The sequence below is a fragment of the Pteropus vampyrus genome, unplaced genomic scaffold (assembly GCF_000151845.1).
Source record: "Pteropus vampyrus isolate Shadow unplaced genomic scaffold, Pvam_2.0 Scaffold213, whole genome shotgun sequence".
In the NCBI taxonomy this organism is placed as follows: Eukaryota; Metazoa; Chordata; class Mammalia; order Chiroptera; family Pteropodidae; genus Pteropus; species Pteropus vampyrus.
The window spans coordinates 871,962-887,737 of record NW_011888994.1 but is presented as its reverse complement, the minus strand read 5'-3'; the positions used below and the strand labels follow the sequence as shown (position 1 = coordinate 887,737).

General features: G+C 39.9%; 1 protein-coding gene across 5 annotated transcripts in view; it reads left to right on the top strand.

Moving 5' to 3' along the window:
• The window catches only part of ARHGEF28 (Rho guanine nucleotide exchange factor 28), a 272,376-nt gene that overhangs the window by 105,570 nt on the left and 151,030 nt on the right, over positions 1-15,776 (top strand). For 4 of the 5 annotated variants that reach the window (XM_023538177.1, XM_023538179.1, XM_023538175.1 and 1 more), the window contains 2 exons: positions 1,263-1,410; positions 3,909-4,202. In XM_023538177.1, the coding sequence (XP_023393945.1) occupies positions 1,263-1,410; positions 3,909-4,202 (442 nt within the window). Of the gene's footprint in view, positions 1-1,262; positions 1,411-3,908; positions 4,203-15,776 lie in introns of those variants that run through there. The other variant, XM_023538180.1, reaches the window with a different exon arrangement.

Here is a 15,776-nt window from a genome sequence, read left to right as displayed (position 1 = left end):
GAATTGCAAGCCACTAGGAAAACATCACCTTTTCAATTTTTAAATTTTAGAAGAAATAACCTTATAGTTACTGCAAAGAGGAACTCCATACTGATTTTGTTTTTGATCCTAATTTGCCTAACTCTTGATGTCCTACTAATATCATGCTAATGTCCATCGAAGATGTTAAGGAGACTGTGTACACTTCTCTGTTCACTTTTCTCCCCTGTCACAGGGGAAGGAATTCTTGGAGGGTGGGTTTATTTTTGTTGGGCAGGCACATAAAAGCCCAGATGCTTCTCTACACTGGGCCCAGCGAGCTCTGGAGGCCCTCCAAAGTGGGCGACCCCTTCTACCTCCTGGTTTCCATTTCCCTGCCACTCCCATAGGCTGAGTGGAATGTACCCTCTCCCTGGAGGCCCCCTTTGTTTGCCTTTTTATATTTGAGAGGAGGGAGTGTCCCAAGTCCTTCAAGGTCCCAAGACCGTTTGGCAGCTTGTCCATCACTGCTACTCCCTTGACTGTGGCACTGCTGATTTAACCCCTCTATACAGCCTCTGGAGGTAATATGCTGGAGAGTGCCGGCCTGCTGCTTGCTTCCTTGACATTTCCTCCTTCCTCAGAGTGTCCCTCGGTGACCCAACTGGGCAGCTGTTCTCCTTGGGACCAGCGCACTTCACAGGGCTTTGTGCCAAGCAGAAGCTCTCAAGAGAAAGTCTGAGGCCGGATGAGAGGGGACTTGGAAATCCCTCAGAGAAGACAAACAGTGATTGGAAAAGGCACAGCAAGCACGGGAGCACGTGGTGCTATTTATTTGGCAATGTTTGTGAATATTTAAGGTTCTTCCAACAGATTGTGATCCAATACAGGGTAAAGTCATAGCTTCAAAAGATAATTACTCTGAACCCGTATGCCATGATGGTATCTCAGAGGAAAAAATTAATACAAGCAATGGTTCATCAAATAGGAATTCAAACAGAGTGAAAGACAAAGTGTCACATTCTCACATCTATTAAGTTAAAAAAAATTCTTCCCTATGCTCCTAATTTCTTCAGCTTTAAAAACAACAAACCAGCTCTGACATGCATACTTTGATATATCAGAAGGCATCCCCCTGTTGTCCAAAATGATGTTGTTGGAAAGAAGGATTCATAATATCCGAGCTCGCTCACGTGACGTGAAGATGACAAACCAACCTGTTTGAGACCTGGGTCCTATTTATTGCAGTTTCCTAGAGTCAAGTTGAGGAAGTGTGACGATGCTCCAATTTATTCATTTTTCAGGGGCAGATGACAGTCTATGCGAAGTTTGGCAAAAATGTATATCTTCCTAAAGATGCCGAGTTTTATTTTATTTATAATGGATCTCATCAGAGGCACATTGTGATGGCAGAACGCATGGAGGATAACATTCTCCAATCCAGCATTCCAGGTGAGGTGTCCTTTTTACTGTGTAGTTGGGAAATCTGCCTGTAAGCATCTTCCTGCCAGGGATATAGTCCAGGAAGAGGACCACGAGGAGAAAGTAAACGGTGCTCCAAGGAGGGATGGGTGTGTGAGAGTGAGTGTGCCTGCCTGTGTATATATATTAGGAAGAGCACTCACACTGGGTTATCTCACATCTAAGGTTCTTCCAGCTTGTCTGCAGCTCTCTGAGCAGCCTTGCCTTAGGCTCAACTCTCCAGGTTGGGTGTGCTTTCGATGCAGTCCAATGGAGGTGACACTGTATCTTAGGATCACCTCTAGTAGCCCCACCCATCCATTGCTAGGGATAGCTCAGGCAGAACTGAGACATTGACAGTTGTCCTTGTTCTCCCTTCCTCATTCCCCTGTGGTCAGTCCAGCAGCCCTAGGGGCCACTTCTCCCTGCTTGCTCCCTTTGGTAGCTGGGGTTCTTTCATTGGTGCCCTGTTCATTCAGATACTTCCTTGCTGGACCTCAGAGTCCAGAACTTTCTCTTCCCATCACCAAAATGTTGACATTCTAAAGCCACTATTTCTCCTAGATATCTTCTTTAATCACTGTGGTGATAAATGACAAATTAATGTATCATGTTAACGTGTTATTATGAGCTAATAGCCTCAGATATAATTGTTTTGTGTTTACACTGGGGTGTGGGTTGTGCATTGAGACATCAAGCTCTAGCCTAAAGGTGTAATTAAGATGTCATTACCTGCAGGAAGGGAGGCTTTTGTTGTTCTTGTTTGTTGATTTGTCAGTTTTCCTTAATTGCGGGTTTTTTTCTGACACTCATAAATTGTATCATATAGAGAACCATCAGTTTTTCTAACAGGTAATATTGACCTCATTTTCAGAGGAAAAATGTTGAGTGCTTCTGTAGTATATTCGTTATCTGCACAAAGAAGGTGACGTGCAAATAGAGGCATAGTTAGAACTGCGAAGATGTGCAAAGACCTTTCAGCCCTACCTGGGCTTGGTCATTGAGTCAATCTGTTGTCCAGTTTCCGAGACTAGTCTATTTTAACTACTTCTCTGACCCAGTAACTCCCATCCTTAGGAGAAAAAAGAGAAAGCCAAACCTCATTAATGGTGGAGAGTCACTTTGTTACTTTGGCTACTGGTCTCTCTGGCCTCCGCCTTTGTGCGTGGGCATTACATGTCCCCTGCTGTTAGCCTCTCCCACTTGTCTTGGTCTTCACTTTTATGAAGACTTTTATAGAGAAATAATAAAAATAACTGAAGTGCCACTTCTAATATCAAAACTTTTGTCTTTTTACTTGCAAGTAGGGATGAACCTCCTTCCCACTCCCTATGTGTTAAAGAAAATCATTTTCATTATGTTGTGGCCTGTGGCAGTGAAGGTTCTTACCTTCATTTTAACAGATTCCTTACAGGCAGGTGACAGTTCTGTTTCTGAGCCTTTAATTTCCCTGGTTATAGCTTTATCGGGGTGACCTTTCAGAACCATGTAGAACAGATTTCTGTAATTATATATTGGATTTGCATAGTGTAGAGGTTGGGGCTGCATTCTGTGTCTGCACATTGGACTACTTTTAAAGAGGCAATATGTAAATGGCAGTAGTTCTTGCTTAGTAAACCTGGAATACTCTTGTCCCTTGAAGCCCTGGCACCATAGCCTTTGGAGAAAGGCTTCGGAGAATAAGCCAGAGCAGGAATGACTTGTACCCATTAGCCATTTGCTTGGGGGCCGGTAGTGGCTGAATGTTAACCCCTCTTCTGTACAGTTATGGTTAGCATAATCACAGAGGTTCGGTGGCACTAATTCCTGGAAATTCTCCAAGGGCAGCATGAAAATGTGCCTGGGTGAAAGTTCACCAACCTTGGCTAAATGAAAGAAGAGGAGTGTAAGGAGGGGAGACAAGTATCAGGATTAGGTGATCACTCACAACAAAAATATTAAGAACATCTATGAGATAGAGAAGCCATTCTCAGAAGTGGGAGGCACTGAACAATATAAATATTTTTGTTGAGTAGTCTTCACCCACCCCAAATCATATTCAGAGGAGTTCTATGGAATTAGGGCGACTTTCTGTAATTTTGTCGTGCCACTTTATAAAACTGTTACCTAAATAAATACATAAAGGTAGAAATACATTCAGGAAGAAATGACAAATTTGAATTCAGGAGTTGGAGTAGGTGTAAAAGGTGAAGGTTTGCCAAATAACATACCTGGTAATCTTAGGAGAATAGACGCTGAAGTGCTCAGAGCTCAAAAGGTTAGTTTTAAAATCAGGAGTCACTGGAAAAAGATGTAATCAGCTTTAATTTGGCCCCATAGGTTTGGCAGCATTTAAAAAAAAACTGGATGCCTTTCCTCTCTGCCTTGGCCTCCTGGATCATATGGTCTGTTTAGGCAGCACAATGAGACTGGTGACCACTCGAGTTTTGGACACTGTGAGAGCATCTCCTGTAGACTATGGGTGAACTGTTCGCTGTCTTATCATACAGGCCACGGGCTTCAGGAGACTGTGACGGTATCTGTGTGCCTCTGCTCGGAAGGTTACTCCCCGGTGACCATGGGCTCCGGCTCAGTGACATATGTGGACAACATGGCCTGCAGGCTGGCCCGTCTGTTGGTGACCCAGGCCGATCGCCTCACAGCCAGTAGCCATCAGACCCTGCTGACTCCGTTTGCCCTGACAGTGGAAGCGCTGTCCGCCTTGGATGAGGAACTCGTGCTGGCTCTGACCCATCTGGAGTTGCCTCTTGGGTGGACTGTCTTGGGAAATTCTTCACTTGAAGGTGGGTCTTCACCAGAAAATTTGCATGTCTCCTCTCTATGTCAAGTTCACAATCTGCCTTACAATTAATTGTCTGTTTTCCTGGGTGGGTTTTCCTGCCTACTTTTGACCCAAGCCTCAGTCCGATGTGGCTGGTTCCCGTGAGGATCCAAGCCACTCATCTCTGGGCTAGTTGACGCTGCTTTGCCTCAGGAGGGAGGGACTGCTCTTTGCGGCAGGCTCTCAAGTCAGCCTCTTTAGGCTGCAGCTCCACTTCCCTGCATGTTTTCTTGCTATGAGAAGGGGTGATTGCTGCTCTGTTTCTAAACAGATAGAGTCATCAAGGGCAATGAAGAGCATGCAGCCAACTTCTGCTTCCTGGCTATGAGAACTCCTGGGCAAGTTATTTTCGTTTTGATGCCGCAAAGTTATAATTTATAAAATGAAGCATCATAGTAACTACTTCATTGGCTTCCAGTGATGGTTAAATTAGATAATATATGGCGAAGCTTCTAGAACAATGTCTGAATATACTAATTCTCAGTAAGGTGACTTTTGTGTGTATGCGAATGGATTTTTATATAGAGAGAGTGTATTATATGTACATACGCAGATTTGCAGTTGGTCTGGACAAATGAAGCTACAGACAAAGGAATAAAATCCTGGTATTGTAAACAATTCCTTGAAAATTTCTAGGAACTTTTTAAGACTTTCTGTAAGAACAGTTTATAGTACTGGAGGTAACATTGCCTGTAGCCGAGACTTATACCGGAACTTCTCTGCAACATTAGTGTTAAAGGACAGGGTTAGCACCCTCTTTCCTTTTTGCTCCTCTGATTGGATGATTTCTACTGCCTTGTCTTCAAGTTCGCTGGTCTTTTCTTCCACTGACTGAGTCTGTTATTGAATCCTTCCATTGTGTTTTTCATTGCAGTTATTATATTCTTAAGCTCTATGATTTCTGTTTGGTACTTTTTAACATTTTCTGTCTCTTAATTGAAATTCTCACTTTATTTATGTGTTGCTCTCCTGACCTCAGTGATCATCTTTATGACCATTATTTTGAACTCCAACTCATCTCCATTTCACTAAGATCAGTTTCTGGAGATTTAGCATTTTGTTTGGAAAGTATTCTCTTTTGTTTCTTCATTTTCCTTGACTTTCTGTTGGTTACTATGCATTAGATAAAATAGCCACCTCTCTGAGTCTTGACAGATTGATCTTGTGTAGGAAATGAACCTTCTCAGTCAGCCCAGCTCAAGCTTCTGGTTGCCTTTCAAACCTTTGTGATTGTCCAAGTTGCCACCTTTGTTCTTAGTGGCCCCTAGTACTTGAGGATATGTCAAGACCCATCAGTGTCCTGAAAGGGTGGATATCACTCAACACCCAGATTCGGGCTGATTAAAAGGCAGAAGCTGGGAAAGTATGCAGTCAAACCCCTTCTAGGGAAAAACTAGGAGATGGGCTATTTTTTTTTCTTCTTTTTGCTTGTTCCTGCTGTGTTGAACCCTAACGAGATAGCTGTAGTGGGTGCTCATGTGTGTACCCACCCATTAGCTGCTTCTTTATCCAACACAGTCCTTGTGAATGCAAGCCCCATTGGCTATCAGAGCCTGGTGATCCAAGAACAAGTTCCTTCCAGAGATGCTAGTGATTTGGCTTTATTGTTGGAGTGAGCTGGAGTGAGAAGGTGGGAGGAAATGCTCACCAGCTCTTGTGGGGTCCAGCCAGCCCCTAGATGCATGCTATTTAGAAGCTGGACCCTGGGCAATAGCTTTTATGCAGCCAAGTCCCTTCTAGGGAAAGACTGGGAGATAGGAGTTTATGCTTGCTTCCTCTACTCTGAGCCCTGGGGAGATAGCAATGGTGCATGTTTGTGTGATCATAAAGAACTTCTTTTTTTTCTATAGTCCTATGGGACTCATGGATGGAAGCTCCTTTGGCTTTCAGAGCTAGGTGTTGTGGAGGCCCATCCCTCACTTTTAAGGTGGGAGCCTTAAAAGTTGCAGTACTAGATGTGTGATCCAAACTCTTTGCTCCTTAAGGAGAAGCTGGGAGTTGGGGGTTCCCTCCTGATCGTATGGCTCTGTGTTGGGAATGGGGTTTATGATGAGAGTGTGTCTCAGGCTTTCCTACCCATTTTGATGTAGGTATCTTAGTCATCCTATGTGTAGGAGCCATTCAGCTAGTTTCTGGATTTCTCTCAGAGAATTATTCCATGTAGAGCTGTATATTTGGTGATTTCACAGAAGCAGGGAAGTTCAGGAGACTCCGATGTCACCATCTTGGTCCCTCCCCTTCATTTTAGTAGAGTTTTACTCCAAGCAGTTCAGAATTTCTTACATGCTCAATGCATCTTTTTCTAGTGTCCATATTTTCTTAGTGTTGCTTGTCATTAATGTAAATGAATTACAGTAACAAAGTAAGAAGTAAACTGAGGCATGGGGCCCACTGGAGTTTATCATATGTTATTGGGAGTGGCATTGTAAATGGAAACAGTTTTTTTTTCCCTAGTAATTATTTCTCCTAATATTTTTTCAAAAAGTATTTAAAGCTTCACTATTCATACTTATTAAAACTTCTTTATGTTTGTTTATGTTTTGGCGGGTGCTGCGTAATTAGATGTTACTGAATGAGTATTGATTTCTGTAATAACTTTGTCATGGAGTCTGATTGAAGCAATACTGTATTTCCTTGCATTTTATGGTAAATTCCTTGCTTTTTTTCTTTTCGTTCGCTGAGAGTTACTAGGAAGGCCTGAGATCCTGGAGAAGGGCCAGAGCCTGAACGGACTGTTGTGTTTCATAAAGAAAAGCAGAGCCTTTTTTTGGCCCTGCGTCGTACCCATCATTACTCACAGTGCAACTTCATTATGTGTTCTAGGGAAGGAAATATCCTGGGTTTTATTTAATTTCGTGCCATGAATAAAATTGGATTCCTATTTCATAAAATTAAACCCATTCTTTCTGTGAAAAAAGCTTTCACGATAAAAGCTTTTGCAGAGTCTCAGGACCCCAAATTTGCAGTAAAACTGAATAGTTATATAATAATTATCCAATAAAATTTCACAATTTATTTTTTTTCTGTTTGGGGGTTTTTGCTTGTTTGGTTTTTGGACAAAATTATTTTCTTAGAGATTGACATACTTTTGATAATTAAGTTAACTGGGATAAAATATTGTTTTATTCTGCCGGTGCTCAGATAATGTTTGAGTAAAGTTTTTCCTTCCTGCTCAGCCATATTACTTTCCTTCACCTATGTTCCCAGAAACTTGACATGGCTGGAAGGCACCAAGATTGCCATCAACATGGGGGAGGCTGCCATTTGAGTAAAGAACCCAAAGGGACTACAAATGACATCTCAGAGAACTGATGGCATTGCCCCTGGGAACATAGTAGCTTCTCTCGCAACCTATGGAAGAGGTAGAGCTTGTCCTATTTATGTTTTCTGATTTAAGGAAAAAAGTCCACTCACTTAAAAGAAGGGCATATAGAGACTCTCATATATATTTACACTTACAAAGCAATATATAGCAACAATTTGCAAATTTAAGACTTTTTTGCTAAAGTAAATACTGTTATTTTGAAAAACTGATTTTGGCTTTTCTGCAATTGTCTGGGTAAAGGTAGTTCACATGTTCAAGGGTCTCCTTATAGGCAGAAGTTCCTTGTTGTGGAAGAGATGGAACTCCTCATTATACCAATTATAAAAACATAATAAAACTTGTTTTTTTTCCCCAGCTTTTGTGATATAATTCATATATAACTTGTGTAAGTTTAAGATATACAGTGTACTGAATTGATACATTTATATATTGCAGAGTGATTATCACTATGACATCCGCTAACATCTCTATCCTATCACATAATTACCATTTCCTTTTGGTGGTGAGAACATTTAAGAAAGATAATACCTTGAACTGAATCTGCAGGGCAAAAATATTAAAATCTCTAATAAAACAAAAGTTTGTTAGATTGCTTTTTCAAGTTTAAAGAGGTAAATTTTCTTCCTGCCTTTATAATCGATTCTATGCATGGAAACAGTTTTTAGGGTAAGCCCAGTTGAGCTTTTGCAACTTTTCTGCAGGGCTGTCTTGGGCATAAAGTTAAACAGAGCTGATGTAATTAGAGAGCCAACTTTTCATTCTTCTATAGATGTATGGTTGGTTGGAGAGCTGTCCCCAAGGAGAATTAATTGTCAGAATTGGTATTACCTGCTAAGAGTGGCTTGGAGAATTATTTTAATTATTAATTCCAAAGATCACTTTAAGAGTACGCTCCTTACTGTGCAGATAACACCAGTAGAGTTATAGCAACCACCACAGATTTAAACTTGAATCTAGAAATTAGAGAAATGGTTTACTAGTTGAAGAATCCATGTTGTAAGGACAAGTCCAAGTAGAGCGTCTGTGCAAAAACAAGTCATGGAGTAAAGAATAGCGATTTAAAGGAAAAGTAGAACTTTTGTCATGGACCCAAGTTTAATGCATAGGTTATGTAATGTGATGCTGTTACTAAGAAGGGTGGTTAGAATGATGTCTGCTTTATTAATAGAGTTTTCATAAATTAATTCCCTTTGAAGGAGAATGTTTGTCTTTCTACACTTTACAACTAATAGGGAAAAAGGAAAGCAATGCAGAGGGCCAAAAAGACTTTGGAAGAAAGTCTGTAAGAGTAAGGGTTATTTAGCAACCGTTAAAACTGTGTCTTGATTGTTTAGTGTTCTCTTAAGGAGTTTAAAGAGCAGTCATAATATTGCTCCTTATCTGCAGGAAAAGCCATTAAGTGAGAATTAACAGTTTATTATGAAAGACTTGGTGGGAACTGCCAATTTTCTGTGACATCTGCATCTTGTTTCAAGCCATGTACCTGAGGTCATCACCTTCTTTCTAGGCAGCAGGAGAAGGGAATGTGCAGGCCAGCAATGTTTGACAGAGGAAAATATCTGTTTATCTTTCTTTGAATAGAGGAAAGAGACTGTACCAGTAAGAAGCAAGATTTGTTTAACACTTGCAATGGAGCTTGAATACAATTTGCTAGCTGTAGAAATAGAAACTAGAGCAAGGCTCAGTAGCACAGCTCTGTTGCTTGGCCCCTACTTCACTGTATTCCAAGTCTTATTAACCAGGGGATGGCACATTGAATTATAAGAGTTGGCCCACAGACTATGTGAAATGTCAGCTTTGTTTTTCTGCCCTAAAACTTTGTACTGGACAGCAAGTTTGAAATAACATCAGCTGAAATACCACTGGATAAAGAACCCAAAAAGGACAGATTTATTACGAAGTACAAGTTTCTGGGTTTAAAAAAATTTTTCTGAGGAGTTTTGTAATTGATGAATAATAGATATTGACTAACTGTGGGGTTTTTCTTGGAAATGTTGACATTTTCCAAGCAGTTGAGTACACGCAGTATTATTTTCTAGCTTTCTATCACTTCTGATAGTGCCTAATGGGACAAATATCTCCATACTTTCTTTTCTGACATTTAAAGCTGGTATTATTTTCCTTCAGTTGCTAAGGTAACCCGCTGGCTAAATGCTAGTGGTGGAGAGAATGTTCTTTAAAATAGGTCCAATGGTAAATTGGTAAAATTATTTTGCAGCACTTGGCCATGCACATGCACATAAATGTGCATCATTTGTGAAGTTTTAAATCTTTAATTTAAAAATACTTTCTCTGTCTTCTATCCACCCCCTACTTTTTTTGGGCTTTTAATATTTAAAGCTAAAGAATGGGTTCTCTGGCGCTAAAGAATTTAATACAGAATTGAAATCCTATGGAAAAGATTTTTCCCCCTATCTATCAAATCATTTGGATTTATTTTTTAGTTAAGTCAGTAAACTCTTATTAAGTACATTCTCTGTTTAAGGTACTATGTTTTAAGGAAGAAAAGCAGCTTAAACTCTTCCCTAAAAAATAAGCTCTCTACCTTTGTCTGGCACCAATGACCCTTAGACGGGAATAGAGAATTACATATGTACTCTCACATTTAGGAAATAAAGCATAAGGTTGTAATCAGGTTGCTTTCTCCCTCTTTCATATTTTTTTCAAAAAAAAAAAAAATGTGAATGCGAGCTTTTATTTTCAAGCACTCTACCTTAATCTGCTTCCCAAAGGATTCAGGATCATGGAAGCTTTTAAAATTTACCTCTGATTGGTCAAAACCCATCCCTGGATTCTCTTCTCTGGGAGCTTGTCCAATGTTGCAGGATGCATGTGGAGGTTTTTGACTGCACACAAGGGACTAAAATGGAATTAGAAAATAACAGTAGCCAAATATTCTCTTAATACTTATTTTGAGGAAAAATACTAAAATTTTACTGTTTTCCTAGATTTCTTTAATAGGATTTGAATGCTGGTAGTTGTCTTTTTGCTACTTTATTTAAAAAATAATTAAAACATTGGTTTTACAATTTGGAGGTTAAAAGGCTGGTGGCTGAAGAAGAGGCCTGGGAGAGGCCTAGGGGAAGGGCCTGGGCAGCGAGCCAGAGTGTTGGTATGTTCTTAGGGAAATGACCAATCATATGTCCTGTTACAATGCTCCCCTGTACTTAGGCTAAGTGAACTTTACAAGGCCTTGTCTTGACTCTTTCAAATATGGGCCTTGATGGGGGCAGAAAGCTATGTAGGTAGAAACCCTTCAAAATCTTCTGTAATCGTACCCTAGTATGATTCCCACATACCTGCTTTCTCTTCCCCATATCTGTAGCTGTAGACCTTTTATTTTGCAGTTTTGTCATGGGGTGTGCACGTGTGTGCAGTGACATATCAGGCTGGCATCTGGAGAGCAGGACGTGAGCCTGGGCCCTTAGGATTGGTGCTGCTTAGTTCCCTTCTGCTTGCTTTTCCTTACTCTCAATTTGTTGATCTATGAAGTTCTATCTTTTCTGCCCTTCTCTTCTTGATTTTGTCTTATTTTACCTAATTATTTCTTTGCCTAATGGGAGGCATAATAGTTAAGCACTTAGTTTGGGAGATAGAAAAGTCTGGCTTCAAATCCTTGATGCCCCATATACTAACTGAGTGAGCTTGGACAATCGCATAATTGTGTCAAATATCATCAGTTTCTACCCCTAAAGGCCCTACCTCATCCAGTGGCTGTCAGAAGTAAACGAAATAATGCATGTAATTTGCTTACTACGTATTAGATGGAAATGAGAAATGTAAAGTTCTTATAGTTGTTGGCACTCAGAAAGAATGAAATAAAGGTGGCTGTGGTGGTTTATTTCTTTACTTTCATTAATGCATAATAGCTGCCCATCTAGATTTCTAATTAACTTTTTCCAACCTCCTCACACTCACCCAGGTGGGCAGCACCTTATATTCTGACTTCTCGTTTGATTTATCCCACTTACCTTCCTCTTCTATTCTCACCAGAATGTTCCTTGCTGACTATACCCCGATACTGATGGAGGAGATGAGATTCCCCCACACTAAAGTTGTAGCTTATATCCACAGAGTTTAATATTTCTCAGTCTGAGCCTTTGGACTTGGGGCGCTGGCTGTCAGTGCAAAGGCAGTAAGTGGGCCCTGCCTGGGTGCAGATGAGTGGCCAGTTTCCTGGCTGTGCTTGAATTCAGACTCCCCATTCAGACTTTGAAAGATCATTTCCAAGATATGATGCGTCGACACTTTGTCTGCTTGTCGTTGATAAAATTAGACTGCATTGTATTTTCATTTTCCCCTGGTGGGTCAATTGGGAGGGTTGCTTATGGTAGGAAGAGAGAGAGGAATGTCTGACACATAGTAGGCTATCAGCGAATATCGAATGAATGAATGATGGATTTGAATCATAGCCTTGAAGAAATAGTAACAAATAAAAAAAAAAATACTGCGCAGGCTGGAAAGGGGGTGTGACATAATTGCTGCTTATGGCACCTAATGACCTCCTGCTGCCTGAAGCATGGGCTGAAGCACATTTGTTTTAATGACACATCTGGTGTCTTACACTGATACAATTATAGTACTTCCTAAGCAGACAGCTAGTTCCTTTAAATTATGCTTTTAAATTATAACCAGAGGAAAACTGTTTTCAAATATACCATATATCAATTTAATTTTTGTATTAAAAGATCAGATAAATGTGTATGACTGATAAGTCCTCTCAGTACTGGCTTTCCTAGTTCTTGAGAACTCTGTCCCACATGCTATTTCCATTACAACTTCTTGACAATCTTGGATAGTGAGCTAGGCAGATAGCATTTTCCTTTTATAGATCAAGCAACTTAAAACTTGAGAATTAAGTGGTCTTCCCAAAGCTACATCTTTGTAAGTGTTCAAACCCAGACATTTCGCCCCTTTAGTCTTTCCCCCTCTGTGCTATAGTGTTGTGTCCGGATCCTTCATATCTCGTATCAATGCCTACGTTGTATAATTCAGTTCCAAGATTATGAAGACCAACAATTAGATTGCCATCTTTAAGTCCTGATAAAGACTTTTTAGTGTTTCAGTTGGTTTAGTACTAGTTCCATGAGGTAAAATAAAATATAACCAACCTGTATGAGAAGCAAAATCCATAAAGTGCATTCCAGTATTGTACATTACAAGGCAAATTTTCTGGAATAATCGTGTGTGATTGGTGTTTTCCTAGATTATTTCAGTCAGGAGTAGCTGTAATCTGAGTGTCTCAAATGTGTCCAATGCAGAAAAGATAACATATGCCATTATGCTTGTTTTACTTCTACTTTTTGGCTTTATGATCCAGCCATGCCTGTCATGTCGGGTTGTGCTTCATGGGATGTTCTGTTTCTATATCTTTCCTATGAGCGTATTTACATTTGCAGTTCCTATCTTGGACTCATCAGCATTTGATATTCTGTGTGGAAGTGTGATTTGTTTATATACACACCAAAGCCCTCATTAGACAATTTAAATAGAGTATGTTGTAAGACGTGATCTCTCTTTCTGTTTTCATTGAGAGTCCTGAAAAAATGTCAGAGATTGTGTGTGATGCTCATGCCAGAGTCTCTCTTCTACTCTCCATACGCATTTTTAGTAACAGTTTTTTTTTTTTCATTTTCTCTTTGTTCGTCATTTTTTGGCATTTAATAAACATCTGTAAATTTTCACGATGATACCTGAAGAGCTGTTTTCTTGTACATCAGATGGTTTCTTTATCTCTATTCACACTCTATGGCTAAGCCTAGAGCTGTAGTTCATCAGAGTGATTTCATGGGCCAGATGTTTATTTCATTCTGTATGCTGGCTGTATGATTCCCAAAGACAAGGACAGGACCTATCTCTCTATGCACAGGGCCTGACATATAGTAGTGGTTTCATTCAATGTTTGTCTACTGAATGACTTAAATAAACAAACTGAGACCTCCATGAAATATCTATGTGTGGCTTTGAAACCAGAGTAGAACTTATTTTAATGAATCGGATTTAGGTGAATTAAAAAAAATTGCTCTTCATAAACTTACAGTGTTGAATAGATTTCAGTGGCTCCACTCAGGAGTTATGAAACATTATTAAGCTGTACAAAGTATACCTGTTTCTGAATTAATTTGTGTTTAAAAATATCATTTGCTTCTAGATCATTGTCCCTGTTACATTTTAGCTTTAATATTTTCCTCAACGTTTAAGGTTATATATCCTGGCTTAGCAGTAAATAATGTGGATTAAAAATAACTTGCAAGAATCACAAGCATTTTATTTTTGCTCTTATTTATTGGTGAAACTTTTTACCTCATAGATCTTAAGAGGTGGTTGGGAAGACAGTAGTATGAAAAGGAGGCATAGATATGTATTTTGTTATACCACTTTTTTATTTAAGGTAGGAGATCCCAACCCTCACTTTGCATAAGAATCACTTGGGAATCTTCAGAAAGGATTAATGCTTGGATCTCACTTCAGAAATGATTTTAATTATTCTGGAGAGGACCTTGAGCACAACTGTGTGTTTGGGGGGTGGGGAAAAAGTAGAGGGGAAGAGACATACAGATACCTTTGAACTCCAAAAGTGCCAACATCCCTCATCCTCCCCAGTCACATTCCCTTCTTTCCCCTCAGAGGTGTTATGCTGACTCCTGTAGTAACCATTTCCTTGCTTTTCTTTATAGTTTACTCTCTACCCCTAAATAATATGTTTTACTGTTCACTTTTTAAAAACTTCTTATTAATTGAAATGTAGTCTGTGCATTCTCTTGTGACTTTTATCCCTCAACATTGTATTTCTTAGTTTCTTCTATGTGAGCCTGTAATTCATTTTTATTGCTGTTAAAATACTAGCATATGATTATACTGCAATTTATTCTTTTGTTGATAGACAGTAAGATAACTTCTATTTTTGACCATTTTGCATTTTTGTGAGTGTTTTCTGGTGCATAAAAAGCATAGTCCTCACTAGATTTTAAATGTAGGAGTGGAATTGTTCAGTCACGAGACATTAGTTTCTTAAAATTTATTAGATGATACCACTGTGGCTGTTCTAATTTGCATTTTCCCTAATAGCAAATGCGAGTTCCTGAGGGCTTGGTAACTTATTTTTCAGTCTTCGAACCCGAATTTATTGCTAATTGAAAGGCATAGTCAGACATCGTATAGGTATGATAATGATCCCAAATTTGGACTGAGCAGTTCATAAAATCACTTTCCTTTGGTAATAACCAAACCATCCGGCCAACCCTACACTTTTGTTTCAGGTACTCTGGAAGGTCTCTTGGTACGTGTTGTATTTCATCTATCCTTGATCCCAAAAAATCCTGAGTAGGAATGAACACTTTTAGGACCTTGGGTCTTTGATGCAGCTGCCTCATTTTCTAGGCAGAGACACTGAGGTGTGGCAAGCGAGGTGCATGGACTTTGAGTCTCCTTACCCGTCTGTGGCAGATGAACCTCTTTTTATACTGTGAAGAGAATGCTGATTGAATGGCACAGCCTGCTCAGTTCCTTTTTGTGTCTGGGTGATCCGCTCCCAGGATGTTACAGGTCATACCTTTTAATGTTTGCCATTAGAACAATTCTTAGTAATTCTGTTGTAGTTACATTGGTTCAAATAACATCTGGCACCAACTGAACAGGAAGAAACCTATTTATTTGGGGGGGGAAAAAAGATTTCATTTTAATTAAACACCTCCACCTCTGCCAAATTGTATAACCTTTCCAAAGCTTGTTTTCCTGACCGCTGTTAAGAATCTGAAACTCTATAACAAACAGAATAATTTATATATGTCATGATGTTTCCTCTTTCAAGCTGTTTGCCTGATTCTGCACCTTGAACTTTTATACCGAATGAGAAAGCTCTCAAAACGTTTTGGTTAGCTTTTTATTTGTTTTCTTCAAACATTAGAAGACCTCTTTTCCCCTGCCTCCCCATCTCCCCAAGGAAGTGGGTCAATTCTGGAAGGGCAGAGGGATGCAGGCAAGGGAGAGAGAGAGGGATTCTGTCCCATGTGTTTATTGTTCTCTCCCATCGAACGAGATGGAGCCAGAAAGAAGAGAAGAGGGAGCTGGGCTAGAAGAACGGGCTGGAAAGCTCTCTCGGTGGAGGAAACTACTTCTCCCCATACTCCCACTGTGGGTCATGCTGAATACCGTGAACCTCACTCCAGTTTTGAGGGTATTTAGGGGATTGCCACATGCTTTGTAGGGAGT